Raw genomic sequence first — 20,375 nt, 5'->3', positions numbered from 1 at the left:
ATACCCAGCGAACTTACCGGCTTCGGCATTTAGCAGGCCTAGGGGAAGACTGAGCGAATCCGTCCGGGAACCCCCGCCCCCTGCCCACTCTGAGAGCGTCTTCACTCCCGTTCAGTCCGCTCTGCAGTCTCAGAGTGAGGACCCGGCACTCCTCAAACCTGCTCCTTCGGAGTTACATGATCAGGCAGGCTCCACCAGTGCAGCTCAGTATCCGAGGGGGAGAAACGTGAAGACACTGGATTCAATTAGCTGCTTTCTGCTTGCTGCCTGATTCCCCAGTTACTTGGGGAACTGCATAACTTGTAAGAGAGGCATAAGTCATCAGCTCTAAGCAAATCTCCTATTCACCACAAGGAAAAAAGGGAGTGTTGTACGTGGCAAACAATCCCTGTTTTCACTGACGAAGGCTCCCTGACCTCCCGCTGGCCTCCAGTTCCTTAATTACTGTCTATGGAATTCCAAAGAAAGAAAGAAAGAACGCGAGAGGCTGAGCAAATCCGGGACAAGGACTGAAACCCTTACAAGTGATGAACTTAAAAAAGATCTCTTGCAGATATTCTTCTAAACACCCCCTGAAGGGAGTAGCTGCGATTGAAAATAGACACCTTCCAATGGCTATTTCTGAAATTACTGAATTAAAACATGATTTTGGTTTTCTCCTAGAGCTGTCACTTTCTGTCTCTCTCTCCACTCCTTTTTCTATTTTAACCACTAGAGTAAATGTAGGATATTTCCCCTTCATTGACGCTTCTAAAAACGTCCTACCAAATTGTTTCAATGACCGTTTCCGAGCAGCAGAGTTCTCTTGTATTCTAGAAATGTGAGCTTGGGGGCTGTGTCACAAGATGATCATTTAATATTCTCAGGGGTGTCTGGAGAACAGCAGGCACATGCTGTTACTTAAACACATCATCTAAACAAAACAGGACTGAAACCTGTATGAGCCTCTAAGGCACAGGCTGCAAGTCAGGTCTGTACTTCCAGGGCATGCATTTCCCCCGTGTGGCGCGAGGCACTGGTGCCTAGGTGTCCCTCTCATTGTGTGGGTCTTTATCTATGGACTGTGCAAGGGGGCACCTCTCGAGAGGATGTCACACAGTACCATACACTGTTTTACCACACGGATCTCCCAGGCTGCGCCACAGATACCCAGAGCCCCATCCCCTTTTCTGGGCAGCCACCTGCCCTGCTCTTGTTGATGCACTGCTTTAGCATTTCTCACTCTTCAGCAAGAACTGCATAAATGCCACTCTCCCCAGTTTTCTGCCCCAAAGTGTTTCCTCCTGCCCCTAACAGAATTTCCTATTTTCCCCCTTTCCCCCACCAAGGTCCACCACACCTTCTGCACTTCACCAACACCTTCATTTTAACCCACACTCCCTTCCCCATTGCTACTTGAAGGCCCACATGAGCCACAAACAGGCAGGTGCTTTTCCAACGTACTTCCAACAGCCACATCTATCAAATGCTCCTAATTCCCAGGCACTGTGAGAAGTGTTTACACATACAGTCTCTTTGCACAGATAGTAAACGGCAGAGGCAGAGGCTGACACTTCACGGCTTTCCTCCTGCATCGCCTCTACCTATGCATATTTCCTCACCCAAGACACAGAACCACACTGCACGCAACAGAAGGCTCAGTCTTCCTAAAAACTGTCAGCAGAAGTCCTTGGTTCAATTTCCTTGTTACTTGATAAAAACCAAGAAAATGTATACGCCCCAGTGAGGGGAGTAAGGGGAAGAGCAAAGCCTAAGCCTTTGGAGCTAGAACAACCTGAGTCTCATTTCCAAGACCTTTAGACAATCACTTTACTTCTATGGGTCTTTGTATTCCTCCCGGGTAATTTGGTCTACTAACATTTATCTTAAAGCGTTGCTTTAAAAATTGTGCATGTACAATCAATACTTCCAGAACAGCAACTGCTTATGGCATCTGAGTTTTTTTGTTACTGACTGGAATTCAAACAAGACCTACTTTAATTCTTACAAATTGCTGTTTTAGGTGCTGTGTAAACAGCAAAGGCAAAGGAAGAAAAGCTAGTGATATGGCCAGCATGTGCGGTTGGGGTCTGAATGGGTGGGCTGAATGCAGAGGCGTCTAAGCAGAATTTGGTGCCGAATCTGGAATCAGCAGAGGTAGGCTCAGGTCCCCTTTGTGCCACTTGCCAACAGCATGCCACCCTGAGCATATTTCTTACTTCTCTTGTTTATAAAACAGGCACTAAGGAGCCTCCTAGGGCTCTAGAGCGGGTGAAAGCAGACCTTCAAAGTGAGGTGTAGCGCCTGGCAGGTGGCAAAGCCTCTATTGGTGTGAGATCCATGAGCCACTGGGCACTCACTGTGCCAGGCCCTGGGAGAAGGGTGGAGGAAAGGACACATCTCCTACTTGTATTTCTGGTGGCCTATTCCAGATGTACAGGAGGTACATTTTTCCTGTCACTGCCCCCTATCGTAGAGGACAGTTCATTACAGAGAGACCCAAGGCTGGTCACTGCGCAGGCACCTGATGCAGGCTCATCTTTCAGTAGCGTGAAGGTCCACAGGGACAGCGACCATGTCTGCCCCCCCTCTTTGTATTCCCAGTGCCCAGCACAGGGCCTGCCCACAGTGTATGATCAGGAAATGTGTGATCAGTGTAGAATGAAGACGTTTAGACTCTCCAGCACCGTTGCTCCTGGCCCTTGCTGTGCATCATGGTAAACCAAAGATATTTGAAAGCCTAGGATGGGCCAGGCCACTCTGTAAGCTTTCTTGGTGGAGAAAAGGTGGGAACAGGGGATAGACTTCATGGGGGTAAGGCGTTGCTGGTCTTGTTCATTGGGCAGTGCACTTGAACTTACCCAGCACATAGTAGGCATGTAAATTTGCTAAGGGTGGATTCAACATTTGACTCGCAGTCTAAGGAATTGTTCATTAGGTCCTTGGAGCAAAGTCCAAAGGCCTTACTGTGGAAAGTGTGACTTGGCATGGTTAGAGCCCTACTCTTATGTCCAGTTTGGGTATGCTATGCTCCACTATTCAGATACTGTGTGGAAGTACCTGGCTACCATCCTCCCACTTCCCCATAGCATCTCAAATACTCCATCTCTCATGTGCTCACACACCTTTGTACTTATGGATTCCCTTCTGGGAATACCTCTGCCCACCCCATCTATTTCCTCAGCTCCCAGTCATACTTCAAAATTCAGTTCACACGTCACCTCCTCTAGAAAGCCTTCCTGGCCTTCATCCTCATCTTCCTTAGGGTGTAGTTGCAGAGCAACATAACCAGACTTTATAACAGGCCTTAGCCCAATATATTGTTGTGGGGAAAATAGAACTTTCTGATCAGGATTCCCATCTGGCCTTAACAGTGCCCATTGTGTATATAATAAGAGCTATTTGCACATTTATGGGATGTTTACCAGTGACAGAGCCACTAGTACCATGGGAGTACCTGCTCAGGAGAGGGGTAGAGAGGAAACACCCATTCTCTCCTCTGCCTGTATTCCTGGCATGTAGTTGGTCAGGTGTCCACCTGCCACAAGGGACCAGCCCACAGTTGCTCCTGGAGTGTGGGAGCAGGGAGCTGGGCCACCAGGAGAGTGGAGAGGGAGCCCTGGAGCCCCGGTGCTCCTGGGGAATTGAGCTCATGTTTGGGAGCAGAACCTGCAGCCAGCCTGGGAAGCGCATTCGAACCAGCCATGTGTACCGAGCTGCCTGTAACTGCGTGAGAATAAACGTGGTAACCCCTTTTTACCCCCAACCTTTTTCCCTTGCCTTTATTTGTTCTCACAGAATTCATAGCAAACTTGCCCTGGGTGGGGAACCCCTTCCTCCTGGAGCTATAACTGCAGTCACTGTATTACTCAGCCCTTCACTAAACTTCATGAGGACAATGAGCATGGTCATATTCATTTCTGTATCTCTATTTTAGTAACATTTATTGTTCATTTCTGATTCTACATGACATATATATATATATATTTTACATGATATATTTTTAATTAGAAATTTTGGAAAATGCAGACACAAAAAAAAAAAAAAAGAGCGAAATCACCTATATCCCCAGGTGAGATAGAAAAGTTAGCAATATTGTGGCTTACATGCTCCCGCTCTCCCCCTCCACACACACACCCTTAATGTTGCTATATTCTTTTGTTTTTACAAAAAAGGATGACCTCGTGATCTTTAGCTGCTCCATCTCCCACAGTTGCTATCAGGCTCCCCAAAGCCTTCCTTACATGAACACACAGTGTAAGTAGGAATGAGTGCCTGCTTATATTATGACTCTTTGAGCCACACAGCTGCCTCCAAAGGTTTCCTTTAGTGAAACCCTTGAGTCCTCAATGGATACTGGTCTTGAATCCTCAGTGGATGCTGGTCAAACTGTTTCATAACTTGCTTTGTAAAATTCATATGTTCTGCACATTTCCCCACATCAACAAACATTCAACAAATAAAATACAACAGTGTATTAATCATTCACTATTACTCAGTCATAGAAGCATACCATAATTTCCTTAAGTAATACCCCCAATAATTGGACATCTTGTTTCCAGTTTTTCAATAAACAATACTCTGATGAACACTGTCATACAATTTCCAACACATCTAACATCCTTTTTTTTATAATAAATGATTAGTTTGTAGAATTGTTGGGTCAGAGAATGGGCTTATCTTTAAGGCTTTTGATACATATCAACAATTTGTCAGAAGAAACACTGCATTGTTTTGATATTTCAAAAGTAGTACAAAAAAAAAGTGCCTACTTCCTCACACAACTGCCAACACTGAACATGACAATGCTCTTTTCCACTTACACAATTAAAAATAGTATCTATGTTTGTGATAAATATATATTTCCTGATTGAATTCAGTGGGTGAATGCACAGATTGAAGGCATTAGGAAGAGCAATGAATCAAAATGTCAATCAGCTGGCTTTACCTGGACTTAGAAAGGTTGTAATCTAGAAGGTCTGGGGATATAGGGGGCCCCAGGAGAGGTTCAGAAATATGATTAATGTAAGTCAGCTGTAAAAAAGGCATGGGAGGAACAAACAGATACAGGGATTCCCTAGTGAGAGAAGTCACCTTTGGCTACAAAATTGCAACATGCTTCCATGAGGGACAAGTACTTGCCACGGCTTTGGGGGCACTTCCATGTTCCTGTATGAGCCCACAAGGCCAGTACTTAGATTGCCCTGAGGCTCACTCCTTTCTCTCCGCTGACCTTAGATGCCTGCCTATCTGGAGAGTCAAAGAAGAGTTCGGCTGATTCGGTTGCCTTTCTAAACAGCATGTGACAACAATCAACAACAGCTTTCCAGCCCTCTGCCTCTCCAAGCCTGATTTCATCATCTCTCCAATACGCCTGACCTCTCCTCACTGGTCCAAGGAGAGATGCATTCAAGGTCACTCCCTACCTTGGGGGCAGAGGACTGGCTCTGGCTGGGTATGTTCAAGATCAGTACGACTACCCATCGTCAGTGTCTGGCCACTGCAGGGACTGTCCAGTCATGGCCATCAGGTTAAGGCGTTTTTCTTTGTGTTTATAAAAAATTAGTCCCACTCTTTAAAGAAGCCAGAATTACTTTGTAAAGTGTTTATGAGTTGTCACAGTAACTATATAAAATACGAAACACATTGTGGGCTTTTTTTCTTTCACAAAGGAGTCAGTGAAGGACTCATCTGGTTAGTACGAAATATTTTGCTTATTAGCTGGTGACATCATTGCCCTCTGAAATTAGGAGATTTTTGTCAGCATATGGAAAAAAAGATGAGATTCCATTCTTCTCCCAGAGGTACAGTAAACACTGAAATAATGTCTCTGGCAGTTCCAAAATTAACTAGTTGTCACCAGATTTTGAAGGAGGAGGAGGAGGAGGAAGGGAAGATAATTACATGACACTTTTCTTTGTATAAAGTATGTGAGAATTTGAGGTAACAGTACTATCCTCTAGAGGCAAAGCTTGTCAGCACTTAATTCACTTAAGAAACTGTTTAAAACCTAACTATAAAAACAAAGAAGCAGCAAATGTATGCGACATTCCACAATAAACCCTACTCTTTTTCTTAAACTCATGAACTTTGAATTGCTTTTGATCACCCACATATCATGTTGCTACTTTCCCCATACAAGAGGAGGCAGAAAATATCAGGTCTCAAGAGTCCCACAGCCAAGTCTAGGCAGACGTGCATCACAAGGAAGCCCACCCATCTCAATTCTGCGAGCTGCCTTGGAGCAAAGAAAATGCCTTTCCTTTTCTGGAGAAGAGGGAGGAAGGGGGAAGGAGGGTAAGTAAAGGAAGAAGAACCAACTTCCCCTTTACTCTGTAAATCTTAGCAAGACTTTTCTGCTGGGGATCCCCACACCCTGCCCGGTCAGAGAACCCTGCTTTTCATTTAAACTGGGTTAAGGTAACAAAGAAGTGACAGGAAGGCAGTTAACAGCTGTACAGGTCCCTCTATGAAGAGTAGGGTTGTGTCACCAAAGAAAATGGATGGGGGTCAGGCCCACTGAGGACTGAAGCAAAACACCAAACCCACTCATTCCCAAGTGCATTTGATTCTCACATAGCCTGTGCCATGGAAAAAGGATGAGTCAGAACAGGACTGCCAAGTAGGGCAATTACAAATGTGTTTGGGGCTCTAGTTCTGGAGCTGATGGAAGTTTTCATCCCGAAGCGGTAAGTCTCCTAAGGGACTGGGTGGTGTTTGCAAAGTCACATTACTTTTATGGCATCTCAGACTGACTGATTCATGAATCAGGCACGATGACTTCTTGGACAGAGCTGCCGAACAACCTTGTCAAGGCACATGATGGTGCAGAAATACAGAGAACTGATGGAGCCTACACGGCAATAGGGGGAAGGCGCAGGCACCAAGTTCTTCCCTCCAGTTCACAGCCTGAAGGTCAGCACAGTCATCTGTTGAAGGTGGAGGCAGGTGGGCCAGTGTCGCCTCCTAGAGTTATGATCTGTAACTTTAGCTCATAATTCTCCTTATGTTTGTAGAAGAAATAAAAAACAAATTTACTTTCAAACTGAAGAAATCTAGGCTGAATCCGCAGAAGAGGAAACAGAGCTAGAAAGTTGTTTGTGGTCATCCAGTTGGCAAAACTAACAGGTTCTTCAAGACTTCTGAACACTGAACCACAAAATATCCTTTCCACAACAACAAAATAAACAAGTTTCTCCAAAAACAAAATTACTAAAAATTAGCAAAAATATTCCAAGAGCTACCAAACAAGAGAAGGTACAGAATCTAATTATTAAACTTTGAAATTCCATGATCAAGGTAAGAAACAAATTTCCAAAGACCACAGGAAAAGGCCCTCGCTTCTCTAAAAGCCAGAATGGTGGGAACCTTTGCGAATTGTTTTATATAGGTTCAAGTCTGGAGGGAAGTAACCTGAATGGTCTTCTTTCTCTTTTTCTGATTGAGGAGCACTAGAAATTGCTTCAGGAGATTAATGAAGGTAAAGATGGAAAGTCCACAGTAAGGCTGGATACTAACAGAAATAAAGCCTCTAGAAATTCACCAGGAATTAGAAAAATGAATTAAAGGCAGGCTGGCTAACCAAGCAGCGTGAACCACATGAGGCAGCTTTTAACACAATGCTGAGAGAAAAGGCAGAGCCCAGGTGTGCACTGAAGTTCTCCCACCTCAGTTAGGCTTCCCCTTTCCTTGGCTATTCGGTTAGGTTAGAGCAACAGCAGACACGAATGGGTCACAAGATGAAGCCCTCAGCTGTGGCTTGGAAGGACAGAAAATAATCTTTCGTCAGACAGCACGGCAAACAGGTCAGAAAAGTAATTCTCATTATATAACCGTAAATAGAAAAATCGGACCTGAGCTACCCAAGCATGAGACAAGGTGAAAAGAAATCCATGGCAACTACTCAGACAAACGACAGTGAGGAGAGAGCGAGCAACAGAGAGAGAGAGAGAGAGAGAGCGAGCAACAGAGAGAGAGAGAGAGAGAGAGGGAGCGAACAGAGAGGCAGCAGAAGACGCAGAGATCCCCTCCTTGGAGCCCTTTTCTGTCATAAGAAAACGTTACTCAAGGGCATGAAGAAATTCCTAACAGTTTCTTCACATTACAAAATAATTAACTAAGAACATAAATTCAATTTTAAATGAGCCCTCCAAGACAAGATGAAAAACACTGATATAAATTTTTTAATTATAATCGTAAGTAAACAGAGGACCAGAACAGCCTATCAGAGGACTGATGTGTAACTAAGAATGATGGAAGAACAGAATCTACACCCTAGAAGTCAAAATATTGGTTAAGAGAGAAAAGTTATGTAATTTAAATCCATTTTCTCTCTGACCCAAGTTTTAAGACTTACCCAGCTCTTCACTTAAGCCTTTGATCTTGCTCTCCCTATACCTGACACATTTTTCTTCCTTCTTCTGGTGAACCCTTTCTCAGTTTCAGCCACCTTCTCTTCAGCCACCCTCACCTCACTGAGGCTTAATGGACTTTCTTTATGTACCTAACACACTAGGTAGAGATATTTCAATTATGTCCCCAACCATGCTATCCACTTGTCTGTCTGTTCCCAAATACAAGCTGCTGTGTACAGGGACTGGCATGCAGTAGGTCCTCAATTATGTTTGCACAACGAATGAGTAAAAGAATGTTCAAGATGGCATTTTTTCACCTATACTCTGGGTCAAAAATGCAGGGCAAGATATGTCCTTTTAGGAACTAAATTATGCAATGCTATTAGCATGATACTAGTAATAGTACAATCAACAAGGGATGACAAAGAGGGGAAGGAACAGGGACAGAGCAAAGAATAAAGGGGTATTTCTACAGAAATTATCCAGTGAATAATTAAAATTTGAATTAGAAAAGAGTTGTGTTACAATATTGCTTTCCAAATGAGTATCATTGTCTGATGAGTGACTACAGTTCTAAGAGTTTTGACACAATGAGTGACTGTTGTGACTTGAAATTCAAATGGACCCTACACAAGAGATGGGCAGCCTATGACTTCAGTAAGTCAGCTTAGACTGGAGGTGGCCCCTCAGTCGGAATTCTATTCATGAACCACAATACCTGGGTATCTCTCTGATCCATCTCACCAACCCATCTATTATATTAGATTTGGCACATGGGAATGATTTAATGGAGAATGAACATGTGATTAATAGATATCATTAAACAAGTGATGGAAATCCTCTATAATCCCAACCTCCCCAAGGTTACCCCACAAAAGCAAAATAAAAAAATTGGCATTGCAAATCTAAATGCCAATCCTTAACCCAAATTATATGACAAATATCTGCACTTAGATCTAATCAGTTAGCAGGGGAAATGTGGTATATCTTGTTTGGAAATCATGTACTAGGCTGGACAAATAAAACTGCCATTTTTATAGGTCAAAAGCTAGTACCTCCAGTTTCACATGAGTCAACCTAACGTAAGAAGTAATAGACCAGAATATATCCAAAAGCTATCCTAAATTTTAAAAATAGGTACTCTCAGATTCTGTAGTACCTGGATATCCTGTCGGTATTTATCTTTGTTCATGTGGCCCTTCGTATGTTGAGGAAGGTCTGCAGGCAGCACGCTCAGTTTCTTGCAACTGTACAAACCGGTCAGTACCTGGAGATGTACCTGGGTAGTTTGCCAGGTGCAAAGAGCTGTATTTCCAGTTACTTCTGGGCCTACCATGAGAGCGCCCTACACAGTAGCAGGTGGGGAAGCACACACCCACTTGCTCAGTGAAACCTCCTCAATGCTATGGTCCTCAATAATTTCAGTGCAGTTAATTCCTATTCTCCCCAAACTATAATCCTAAATCCAAACCTGTTGACTGAAATCATACTAGACCCATCCCTAAACCCACTTACATAACACCTTCTGAAACAGAAAAAACAAAATACTTTCCGAAACAGAAAATAACTGATTATGTGGTTGGCAAAAAGCATAACCAAGTAAACACGCACCATTTACACGAAGCTTGTTCTGGATTCTAGCCCACCTGCTCTAACACATCAGCACAAGCACTGCCACCACGTTTATGGAAGGACAAAAACAGCACTTTTACAGGAACTCAAGTATTTTCAGAGTAACAGTTACTGGAAAGGTAGAATATCTTTACATAAAGTAAAAGAAGCTGGCATTTGCTGGGTATTTACTGTGTGCCTGTGTCATTTAATCCTTGCCACACCCATATGGGATAGACATGCTTGTCCCCATTTTCCAGATGAGAAACTGAGGTACAGAGAGAAGAAACAGCCTGCCCACAGGTGCAGAGCTGGTGGGTGGCAGATCTGCGATCTGAACCCAGCATTGGAATTAAGCTATGAGCTTAAGCTGCCCCTCACCTACCTGCTGGGCAACTGCTGGTTTTGGCTTTCCCAAGGCCAGACCCTCCTTCCTGTCAAACTCTGTGCAAAGATGATGATCTTAAGGGGCTCACAGCAAATACACGCCTCAAACTTTGGCCCCTGTCCCAGGGAGAAGGCTGGTGTGGAAGAGATGACAAGTCATCCAAGCGATGGTTCTGGGTCAGTTTATATCCAGTAAGAAAAAAGTTATTCTTTCTCAAGGAGACTTAGCTATGCTCACTGTCCCACTGGACTGATTTTGTCTCTTAGTCTCACCATAAGCTTCAGGTCAAAAGAATCATTGTTTTTACATAGAGAATTTTAGTATGTCCCTAGTTTATTATCATTTTAGTTTCAAGATCAGCTTTATTAAAATTGAGTAATACTTCTTTCTGCACAATCCAGCCAAAGAAAAAAAGAAACTTGCAAAAAGTATCCATAAAAGTCTGATTAGTCATCAATAGGCTTTAAGAACACATTAAATGACCAAAATCAACAAAAGTTATTTTTAACATGGCTACATTTAGGAATATTTAGGCAAGTGTTAACTATTCTGGCACAATGTAACACAGCACAGTACATAAAGAACTGCTGGTGTCTGTCTGGAGGATAGAAGGTATAAATGTCCTTTGATAAATTATTGGTAGGCTGTAGTTCTCCTTCTTTCTCCTGGTCTTATGACAAGTTAGATGAGCAAAGCTCTTTCTTTCAAGAAATAAAGAGCTAAAGCACACATCTAACCATTCTGTGTTCAAGCCTAACTAATACAGCCGTCTAAAGCTTCAGCAAGCAGAACCATTTTCGAGCCACAATCAAAACTTACCCTGCCAATCAGAATCCTTTTAAGCTGAAGCCCATATATTAAGAGTTATGAAAAAAGAATTCTCCAGTAAGAGAGACACAAAGAAAAAAAGTTAAATACTACTAAACACAATCAGTTTCTTCCAAATGTAACTCATTTTTATGCTTGACCCTCTCTTAAATTTCCTTACAAAACACAGTAAGAGAAGAAACAGTACAAAGGTCAACCATTTTCATAGACATGACTTCACTGTATACAGAATGCCAACTCTAGTCATGTGGTATATGGTAGATTATCATAGGACTAACACATCCAATAAATATTTGCTCAAAGTCAACAAAAATGTGAAAATAATACATTTTTTAAGTTGCTGGGAATATCTGGAGGTGGGAGAAAATTTTATAAGTTCATCATGTGTTATCATTAAAAAAAGTCTTCTTTTGAGGTTAGATTTCCCCAAATGAAGGGGCCTAATGGCACTGATTTATATTTTCTGTCAATACCTTTTTAAGTATTAAAAAAAAAATGATGAATTTTAACTTACTGGATGTTCACCCTAATAAGAGAAACATATTCAAAGTAAATACATTACGAGTAGCAAATTTTAAAAAAATCTGGTTCAACCTGTAATACCAGACTCTAAAAAAAGCACCGTGGATATAATGACGTCCCATCAGACAAGCAGACGGGCCTGCCACTCGGCTTCTGAAGGGAATGCCCCATGAGTTCTGTTCTCCCAACACACTCTGTATTAATTAATTAAATTGTTAGCCTTTTCTTTAGCTGTAATAGATATTAAGTCATTCACCACAAAACCACTAAAAAAGTAACTTTGTGGAAGGCTCTGCTGGCTTTCAGCCCATTATTGTCTAGAAAGTTCTAGTTTAGACTAAGGCTGTGGCATCCTCTCCTCTCAGAACACCAGACCTGAATACTCTGTGTTGAAGACAACAGCTGTAATTAGACTAGGTGACACGATTCTGAAAAGCCTAAGTAAAACCCGTCTGCTCGCAAGGGACAAATTTATTGTTTACGATTTTAGGAAGCCTCCATAAGATTTAACATTTCTGGCATCATGCTACCCAAGACATTTCGTAATATGGGGATATTTTGGCTGAGACCTTGACAGTCCTCAATCAAGCAAACACTTGAAATAGTATTTTTTAAAAAGCAGAAGTGACACTTGATATCAGGTCTCTATTACCCCAAATTCTGGACACAGTTCAGCCACACGGCTCCCCTACACTTCAAACCAGGTTTGTGTCAAAAATATTCAGAGTTAGCCTGAACGGCTATGAAGAGATGCATACATGCAAGGTACTATTATAACACTGTGGTTATAAACATTATAGCATTCTTTGCACAAATATTTCCCAAATCTAAATTTCCTCAAATGTAAAAGTGATGAATTATGAAATGATGAGTTGTTTTATGAAATACCTCATTCCACAAACCATTTCCCCATACTGCTTCACCCTAGTAAGGCAACTCCAAGTAAGGCAAACATTAATTCCCAACTTTTTCTGGACCACATTTTGTATGAAGTGAAACAAGTAAATGGGACCAAAACAGATATTTGTAATGGACTCCAAGAGCTCTGGTGCCTTACTGTCTGTCCTTGCTGTCGCTTCAATTTTTCTTTACACATTATAGATTTCAAAACATAAATAAGCATCATAATCAAATAACTTAGTTTTTCGAAAAATGTTTCACTGCAAGCATTTTCTTTAATATTTAATTAAACACCAAGTACAGACCACTAACCCTTACTACCGATTTTGTAAAAACATAAAAACTATGATTCACTGACATTTATGCCTCGAGTAAAAAAACTAAAAATCCCCAAAAGATAAAAAGCATAATTTATTTAAACATTTTCTTAACCAAAAGGTAAACTAAACAGCTAGGCACAAAGTTGAAAGCTTAAAATGAGAACTCTTGCAACCTTCCCCCTGCAGAAGGCCAAAGAAAACAAAATTTAGTAAAATAAAATGAAAAGCGTTAAAACAAATGGTCAGTTACTTCACAGGATTCAAGTGAAATAACCAGAAATTCTTCTTAGAAACTGTAACACTCACAACAGAAGTTTGTTATTAATGAAAAACAGCAGAGAACAGATTTTCCTCTGGCAAAGAGAAAGCTATTTTTCACTTCCCCTGGTAACTATCTTTAGTACTTTCATTCTTGGAAACCAGGAATGTGAATATGGATTTACTGTGGAGCAACACGCAATCATCTAATGTCAGTTATGGGGGTGGGAACCCTGTGAAATCAGTGCAAATGAAATCCTAAAGCATGACATGCATCAATGTAAGCATTGAGGTCTGGTGACAAAGGCCTTATGATCCCTAGAACTTTCACGGCCTGGGCATTCCTGACTGCAGCCAGCGGACTATTTACATCCCAGGATAGAAAAGATGTAATAAAAAAGTGAAAGGCCCTGGCCCTCACACAAAAGATATCACAGTGCCTGACCCATGGCGGCTGCGGTAGGCCACAGTGGGAATGATCAAAAATGAATTACTCTGCTATCAGGCAAATTAGCATAACTGAAAAGGAATATGTTAGATGGAGGTTCTTGCTGAGTCCTCACAAAACAGACTAAAATCAGGGAAAGAGGAGAGAATGCCACGTACACTGGGATAACAATCAAGTTGAAGCAAACTTGAGCGCCAGCGGCAATTGGCTGTCGTAATGAACAGCGTGACTGGAAGTGGGCATGGGTGGCTTGCACAGTCAGCTAGCAAAATACACAGGATGAATCATAGTGCCTCAGAACCTCTCTCCCTTGCTGAATATGAAAAGTCTGTCCTCATTTATCTCAGTGAAAAGAGAAGTCATTCTACAGCTTCTGGAAGCTTTGGAGGTGGAGGGAGCCTATGGACTCTGGCCTTTCATCCATCCAGTCAGCTCAGGCTGAATTTATTTTGACCTACCTATGAAGAAACAATTTGCTAAGAAGCTAACAACGTGTGTATATATGGCATCTCGGGGCTGCGTGAGCATGTATGGGGGCGATTTTCACCTCTGCACTGCAGGGTAAACTCTTTCAGGGCAGGGTCTGGCTCTCTGTCACCTTCAGAACCCAAATTATCTAGCACAAAACCTGGTACACAGAAAGTACTCCATACATGTCTCCTCTGTGAACCAAGAAATGCTAAAGAGAATGAAGGTCCAACTTTTAAGAAGCACCCACTTCATTCTGTCTGTTTATACTGAGGGATGGTTCTGATTTACCCTCTGAAGGGAGTCCAACAAACCAATCCTTAATAATGCTTTCTTAGAAGTGCATTCAAAATGCCTATAGTGCTCAATTTGTATTAACTTTTTCCTAAGTGAGACAAGCCTCTCTCCCTGCCACCTAAGTGTGTGAGGCTTAATACAGACCTGTTTCCCCAAATGGATAGAGTCTTATAACCTCTCTTTTGACTCAGATGCTATTAATCAGGACAGTATACAGTGAATGTGATACTAATGGGCCCATTATGGACAACTAGGTCTTTGTGCTCTCCCTCGAGTTGGGTTTGAATCACATCAGTCCTGATTTACTGTACTTAGGCTTCATGAATCTTTAGGTTCATGATTTACATCAGTCTTTAGGACTAGGGGATAAGAGACCTAAAAACGCAGTGAAAACCATGGACATGATTCTTTTGATTTCCTCATGGCCCCAGGACATGATGCTGTCTAGCATATGACACATTTATTGTTGTAAATTGTAATATCTCAGTCTCTGTCACACAAAAGCAAACCAGGTAGGGCTTTCAAATTAAAAATCCTTTGGGTTTTTTTTTTAAGCTGCAATGTAAATCTGGTGCTTGATTCAGGAAATCAGGGACATGAAGGTATGGGAAGGTTATATTTACTTCTGAAGAGCCATCATTTGTTGCTTAAATGAAAACAAAAGTGTAGAGACTGAGTCTGGAGTTGCAAGACATAAAACATGCTCCTACAGCAGCCAGGAAGGATGACCATTCAGATAAAGTTGGATCATTAAGTATTTCTCAAACATGCTATATGACTGGACATGGAGGCAGGCTGGAGACACAGGATGACACAAGCATGCCTTTCTTGCTCAAGAAGTTCATGATTTCCAAGGGGACTGAAATACGTGCAATTAATCCTGATAATCTAGAATGACTGTTAGCTTTCATGTAAAAAAGCTAATTTAACAAAGCATAGAATAGGAAGCAATAAAATACCCTTGTGGAGGCTCAAGAAAGTTTCATTGAAGGATCCATAGATTATTGCCTGGAAAAATTTGCAAAAAGACACTTTAGGTAGAGGACATTGCCTAAATGAACTAAAGCAGAGAGTGTGTGGTGTGTGTTCAGGAATGCATGCAAGGTCCAATGTGGATGGAATGGAGGCTGTACAGAGAACAGTGAAGAAACTGATTAAAAACAGATCACATAGGGTCTTGAGCTGCTCCAGAGAGTTTGGAATTTATATTATAGAACTGGAAAACCAACAGGCTTTTTTGAAACACAGGATTGCATTCAGTTCCATTTTTATATACTAGGAATAAATAACTCGAAAAGAAAATTAAGAAAACAACTTCATTTATAATAGCATTCAAAAAAATACTTAGAAATGAACTTAATCCAGGAGGCCGAAGTGTGGAGGCACACCTCATTTCACTGTGCTTCGCTTTACTGCACCTTTGCAGATAGAGCGTTTTTTTTTTGTGACAACCCCTGCGCTGAGCAGCCTATAGGTACCATTTTTCCAACAGCATTTGCTCACTTTGTGTCTCTGTGTCACATATTGGTAATTCTCGTAATATTTCAAACTTTTTCATTATTATACTATTTGCTATGGTGATCTGGGATCAGTCATCTTTGACATCATGATTGTAACTGTTTTTGCGTGCAACACACCATACCCATATTAGATGGGGAGACTGATCGATAAATGTGTGTGTTCTGACTGTTCTACTAGCCAGCCACTTCCCCATGTCTCTCTCCCTCGCCTAGCATCTCTCTATTCTCTCAGATACAACATTGAAGTTAGGCCAATTCCTAACTCTATAATGGTCTCTAAGTGTTCAAGTGAAAGTATGAATCACAGTCTCTCACTAGAAATGATAAAGCTTAGTGAGGAAGGCATGTTGAAGGCTGAGATAGGCTGAAAGCTAGGCCTGTTGCACTGAACAATTAGACAAGTTGTTAACCAAAGGAAAAGCCCCTGAAGGAAATTAAAAGTGCTACACCAGGGAACACACAGATGATAAGAAAGCAAAAAAACCTTATTGCTGATATGGAGAAAGTTCTAGTGGCCTAGATAAAAGATCAAAGCAGCCACAACATTTTAGGCTTTAACCAAAGCCTAATCCACAATAAGACCCTAAAAAACTCTCTTTAACTCTATGAGGGATGAGAGAGGTGAGGAGGCTGCACAAGAGAAGTTGGAAGCTAACAGCAATTGGCTCATGAGGTTCCAGGAAAGAAGCCATCTCCACAACACAACAGTGCAAAGTGCTGATGGAGAAGCTGCATCATGTTATCCAGACAATCTAGCTAAGATCATTCACGAAGGTGGCTGCACTAAACAACAGATTTTCAATGCAGATGAATCAGCCCTCTACTGGAAGAAGTTGCCATCTAGGACTCATGGCTAGAGAGAGGTCAATGCCTGGCTTCAAAGCTTCAAAGGACAGGCTGACTCTCCTGTTAAGGGCTAATGCAGCTGGTGACTTGAGGTGGAAGCCAGTGCTCACTGACCATTCTGAAAACCCTAGGGCCCTTAAGAATTATGCTAAATCTACTCTGTGTTCTAAAAATGGAAGAACAAAACCTGGGTGACAGCACATCAGTTTATAACATGGTTTCTTACTTTAGACTTACCTGCTCAGAAAAAAAGATTCCTTTCAAAATATTACTGCTCATGGACAATGTACCTGGTCACCTAAGAGCTCTGATGGAGATGTACAATGAGATGAAGGTTTTTATGCCTGCTAACACAACATCCATTCTGCAGCCCATGCACCAAGGACTAATTTCAACTTGCAAGTGTTGATATTTAAGAAATACATCTTGTAAGGCTACAGCTGCCATAGAGAGATTCCTCTGATGGACGTGGGCAAAGTAAATTGAAAATGGTCTGGAAAGGATCCCCATTGTAGATGCCATTTAGAACGTTCATAATTCAGGGGAAGATGTCATATCCACATTAACAGTTGTTTGTTAGAAGTTGATTCCAACCCTCATGGATGACTTTGAGGGGCTCAGGAAGTAGCTGCAGATGTGGTGGAAAGAGCAAGAAAACTAGAATTAGAAGTGGAGCCTGAAGACTGTGACTGAATTGCTACATCTCATAATCAAAATTGAAAGATGGGGAATTACTTATTATGGATGAACAAAGAAGTGGTTTCTTGAGATGGAAACTACTTGTGGTGAAGATGCTGTGAAGACTGTTCGCAATGACAAGGAAGGATTTTGAATATGACATAAACTTAGTTGATAGAGCAGGGGCGGGTTCTGAGAGGACTGACTCCAATTTGAAAGAAGTTCACTTGTGGGTATAATGCTATCAAACAGCACTGCATGCTACGGGGAAACTGTGAAGGGCAGAGTCCATTGATGGAGCAAACTCCACTGTCTTATTTTAAGAAATTGCCACAGCCACCCCGACCTTGAGCAACCTTCACCCTGTCAGTCAGCAGCCATCAACATGAAGGCAAGACCCTCTGCCAGTGAAAAGATTATGACTCATTGAAAGCTCAGATAATGGCTACCATTTTTTGGCAATAAAGTATTTTAATTAAGGTATATATTATTTTTTATACATAATGTTACTGCACACTTAATAGACTATACTATGGTGTTAACATAAATTTTATATGGACTTGGAAATGAAAAGATTCATCTGACTCGTTTTATTGTTATACTCACTTTATTGAAGTGGCCTGGAACCAAATCCACAATATATCCAAGGCATGCTATACATTGAAAACTACAAAACATGGCTGAAAGAACTAAAGAAGACATAAATAAATGGAAAGATATCCTGTGATCATAGATTGGAAGACTACTTATTGTTAAGATGACAATACTAGCCAAATTATCTACAGATCCAATGTAATCCTTATCAAAATCTCACAGCACTTTTTGCAGAAATAGAAAAGCCCATCCTAAAAGCATATGGAATCTCCAAGGATCTGAATAGCTAAACCAATCTGAAAAAGAAGAATCAAATTGGAGGGCTCACACTTCCCCTGTTCCAAAACTTACTTGCCAAGCTATATTAATCAAAACAGTATGATACCCACAAAGGACAGACATATAAACCAATGGAATAAAAGAAAAGAACCAAGAAATAAGTCCTCACATGTATTATTAGTTAACTTTCAAAAAGGGTGCCAGGACCATTCAATGAGCAAAGGACTGTCTTTTCAACAAATGATTCTATGAAAACTGGGTATCCACTTGAAAAAAAATGAAGTTGGACCCACATGCTATGTCATATGCAAACCTTAACTTAAAATGGTTCAAAGACCTAAACTTAATAGCTAAACCTATAAAACTCTTAAAAGAAAACATAGGAGAAAATCTTCATACTGTATTTGGCAATGATTTCTTGGCTATGACACCAAAAGCAGAGGCAATAAAAGCAAATGTAAAAATTAAAAACAAAAAACAAAAAACTTTTATGCATCAAAGGACAAAGAATGAAAAGGCAACCCACAGAATGGGAGAAAATATTTACCAACCATGTATTTGATAAGGTACTAATACCCAAAATATATAAAGAATTCCTACAACTAAACAATCAACAGCAAAACAAGCCAATTTAAAAGTAGGCAAAGAATTTGGATAGATATTTCTCTACGGAATATATACAAACAGCTAGGTATATAAAATATGCTTAACATCATTACTCATCAGAGAAATGCAAACCAAACCAAAAAGAGATACCACTTTATACACATTAGGATGGCTATTAATCAAAAAGGGGGAAAATTACAACTGTTGGTTAAGGACATAAGAGAAACTGGGCCCTTTATGCACTGCCATCAGGAATGTAAGATGGTGTAGCCACTGTGGAAAACAGTACAGCAACCTCTCAAAAAGTTAAACAGAGAATTACCATAATATCCACAAATTCTACTCTTAGGTATGTACCCCAAAGAACTGACAGCAGGGAGTTCAACAGACATTGTTTACCAATGTTCATAGCAGCATTGTTCATAGTAGCCAAAAGGTAGAAAAACCCAAGTATCTATCAATAGTTGAATGGGCAAACAAAACATGGCATATACATAGAGTAAAATATTATTCATCCATAAAAAGGAATGGATTTCTAACGTATGCTGCTATGTGGATGAACCTTGAAATTACTGTGTTAAGTAAAATAAACCAGACACAGAAGGACAAATATTGTATGATTCCACTTACATAAAAATAGCCAAATTCATAGAGACAGAAAGTAGTAGTGGTGTGGTGGCTGCCAGGAATTGGGGAAAGGGAGAATGGTGAGTTACTGCTTAATGGTTAGGAAACTTCTGGTTTGGATGAGAATGTTCTGGAAGTGGATTGTGGTGATGGTTGCACAGCAATGTGAATATCTTAATGTCATTGAATTGAATAGTTAAAAATATTTATAATGGTAAATTTTAAGTTATGTATATTTTACCACAGTTTAAATATAGCATGAACAGTACAATTCTAACTACAGATGAGTCAGTCTATCAGGTAAAGAAAACTGACTAACATGTTAGAAGAGACACCTCTTTTCAGATCCAGGTGGGAGCTGGAAGTTGTGAAAGTCCAAAGGCTGAAATTGCACAAGCTGTCCCTTTTTATTAGAAGTGATCAAAATGCTAAAGAGACCGAAAACTTACATTGCAGTTTGATGAGCCATCAAATGTTGGGTAAGAGCCATCTGGCCAGTCAGCAGGGTCCAAGGCAGCAGACTGCCGGTGCTGGGCCTCGTACTCCTTGAGCTGCAATAAGAGAAAATGGGAGGCTGAAATGGAAAGGGCGGCCACCGCTGTCCACAAGCAGCAGAGATGATGCTTCGGACACATTCTCCGCTGCTGTTGGGGATTAAGTGCCAGCCAAAGACTAGGTTCCTAAAACTAAAAGGAAGATGTGTGCCTTGCCCTACAGGTTTTCACCCAAATCAAATCCATAGACACAACGGACTCTGTGTAATCTGTGTTCCAGAGAACCTTGAGTTTTCCCTCCAACATTCTCCAACATCAAAACTCATCTTTCTCAGTTCCACTGTATGTTCAAAGACAC

The 20,375-nt window shown here is 41.1% G+C and overlaps 1 protein-coding gene across 6 annotated transcripts in view; it reads right to left on the bottom strand.

The window, feature by feature from the left end:
* Positions 1 to 20,375, bottom strand: part of SASH1 (SAM and SH3 domain containing 1) — a 235,881-nt gene that overhangs the window by 44,693 nt on the left and 170,813 nt on the right. For 4 of the 6 annotated variants that reach the window (XM_073219726.1, XM_073219727.1, XM_037022006.2 and 1 more), the window contains one exon: positions 19,973 to 20,074. In XM_073219726.1, the coding sequence (XP_073075827.1) occupies positions 19,973 to 20,074 (102 nt within the window). Of the gene's footprint in view, positions 1 to 17; positions 17,262 to 19,972; positions 20,075 to 20,375 lie in introns of those variants that run through there. The other 2 variants (XM_037022008.2, XM_037022009.2) reach the window with 2 other exon arrangements.

This window comes from Manis javanica, chromosome 13, assembly GCF_040802235.1.
Source record: "Manis javanica isolate MJ-LG chromosome 13, MJ_LKY, whole genome shotgun sequence".
Lineage (NCBI taxonomy): Eukaryota > Metazoa > Chordata > Mammalia > Pholidota > Manidae > Manis > Manis javanica.
Note: the sequence above shows the minus strand (reverse complement) of the source record. Positions and strands in the feature narration are given on the sequence as shown.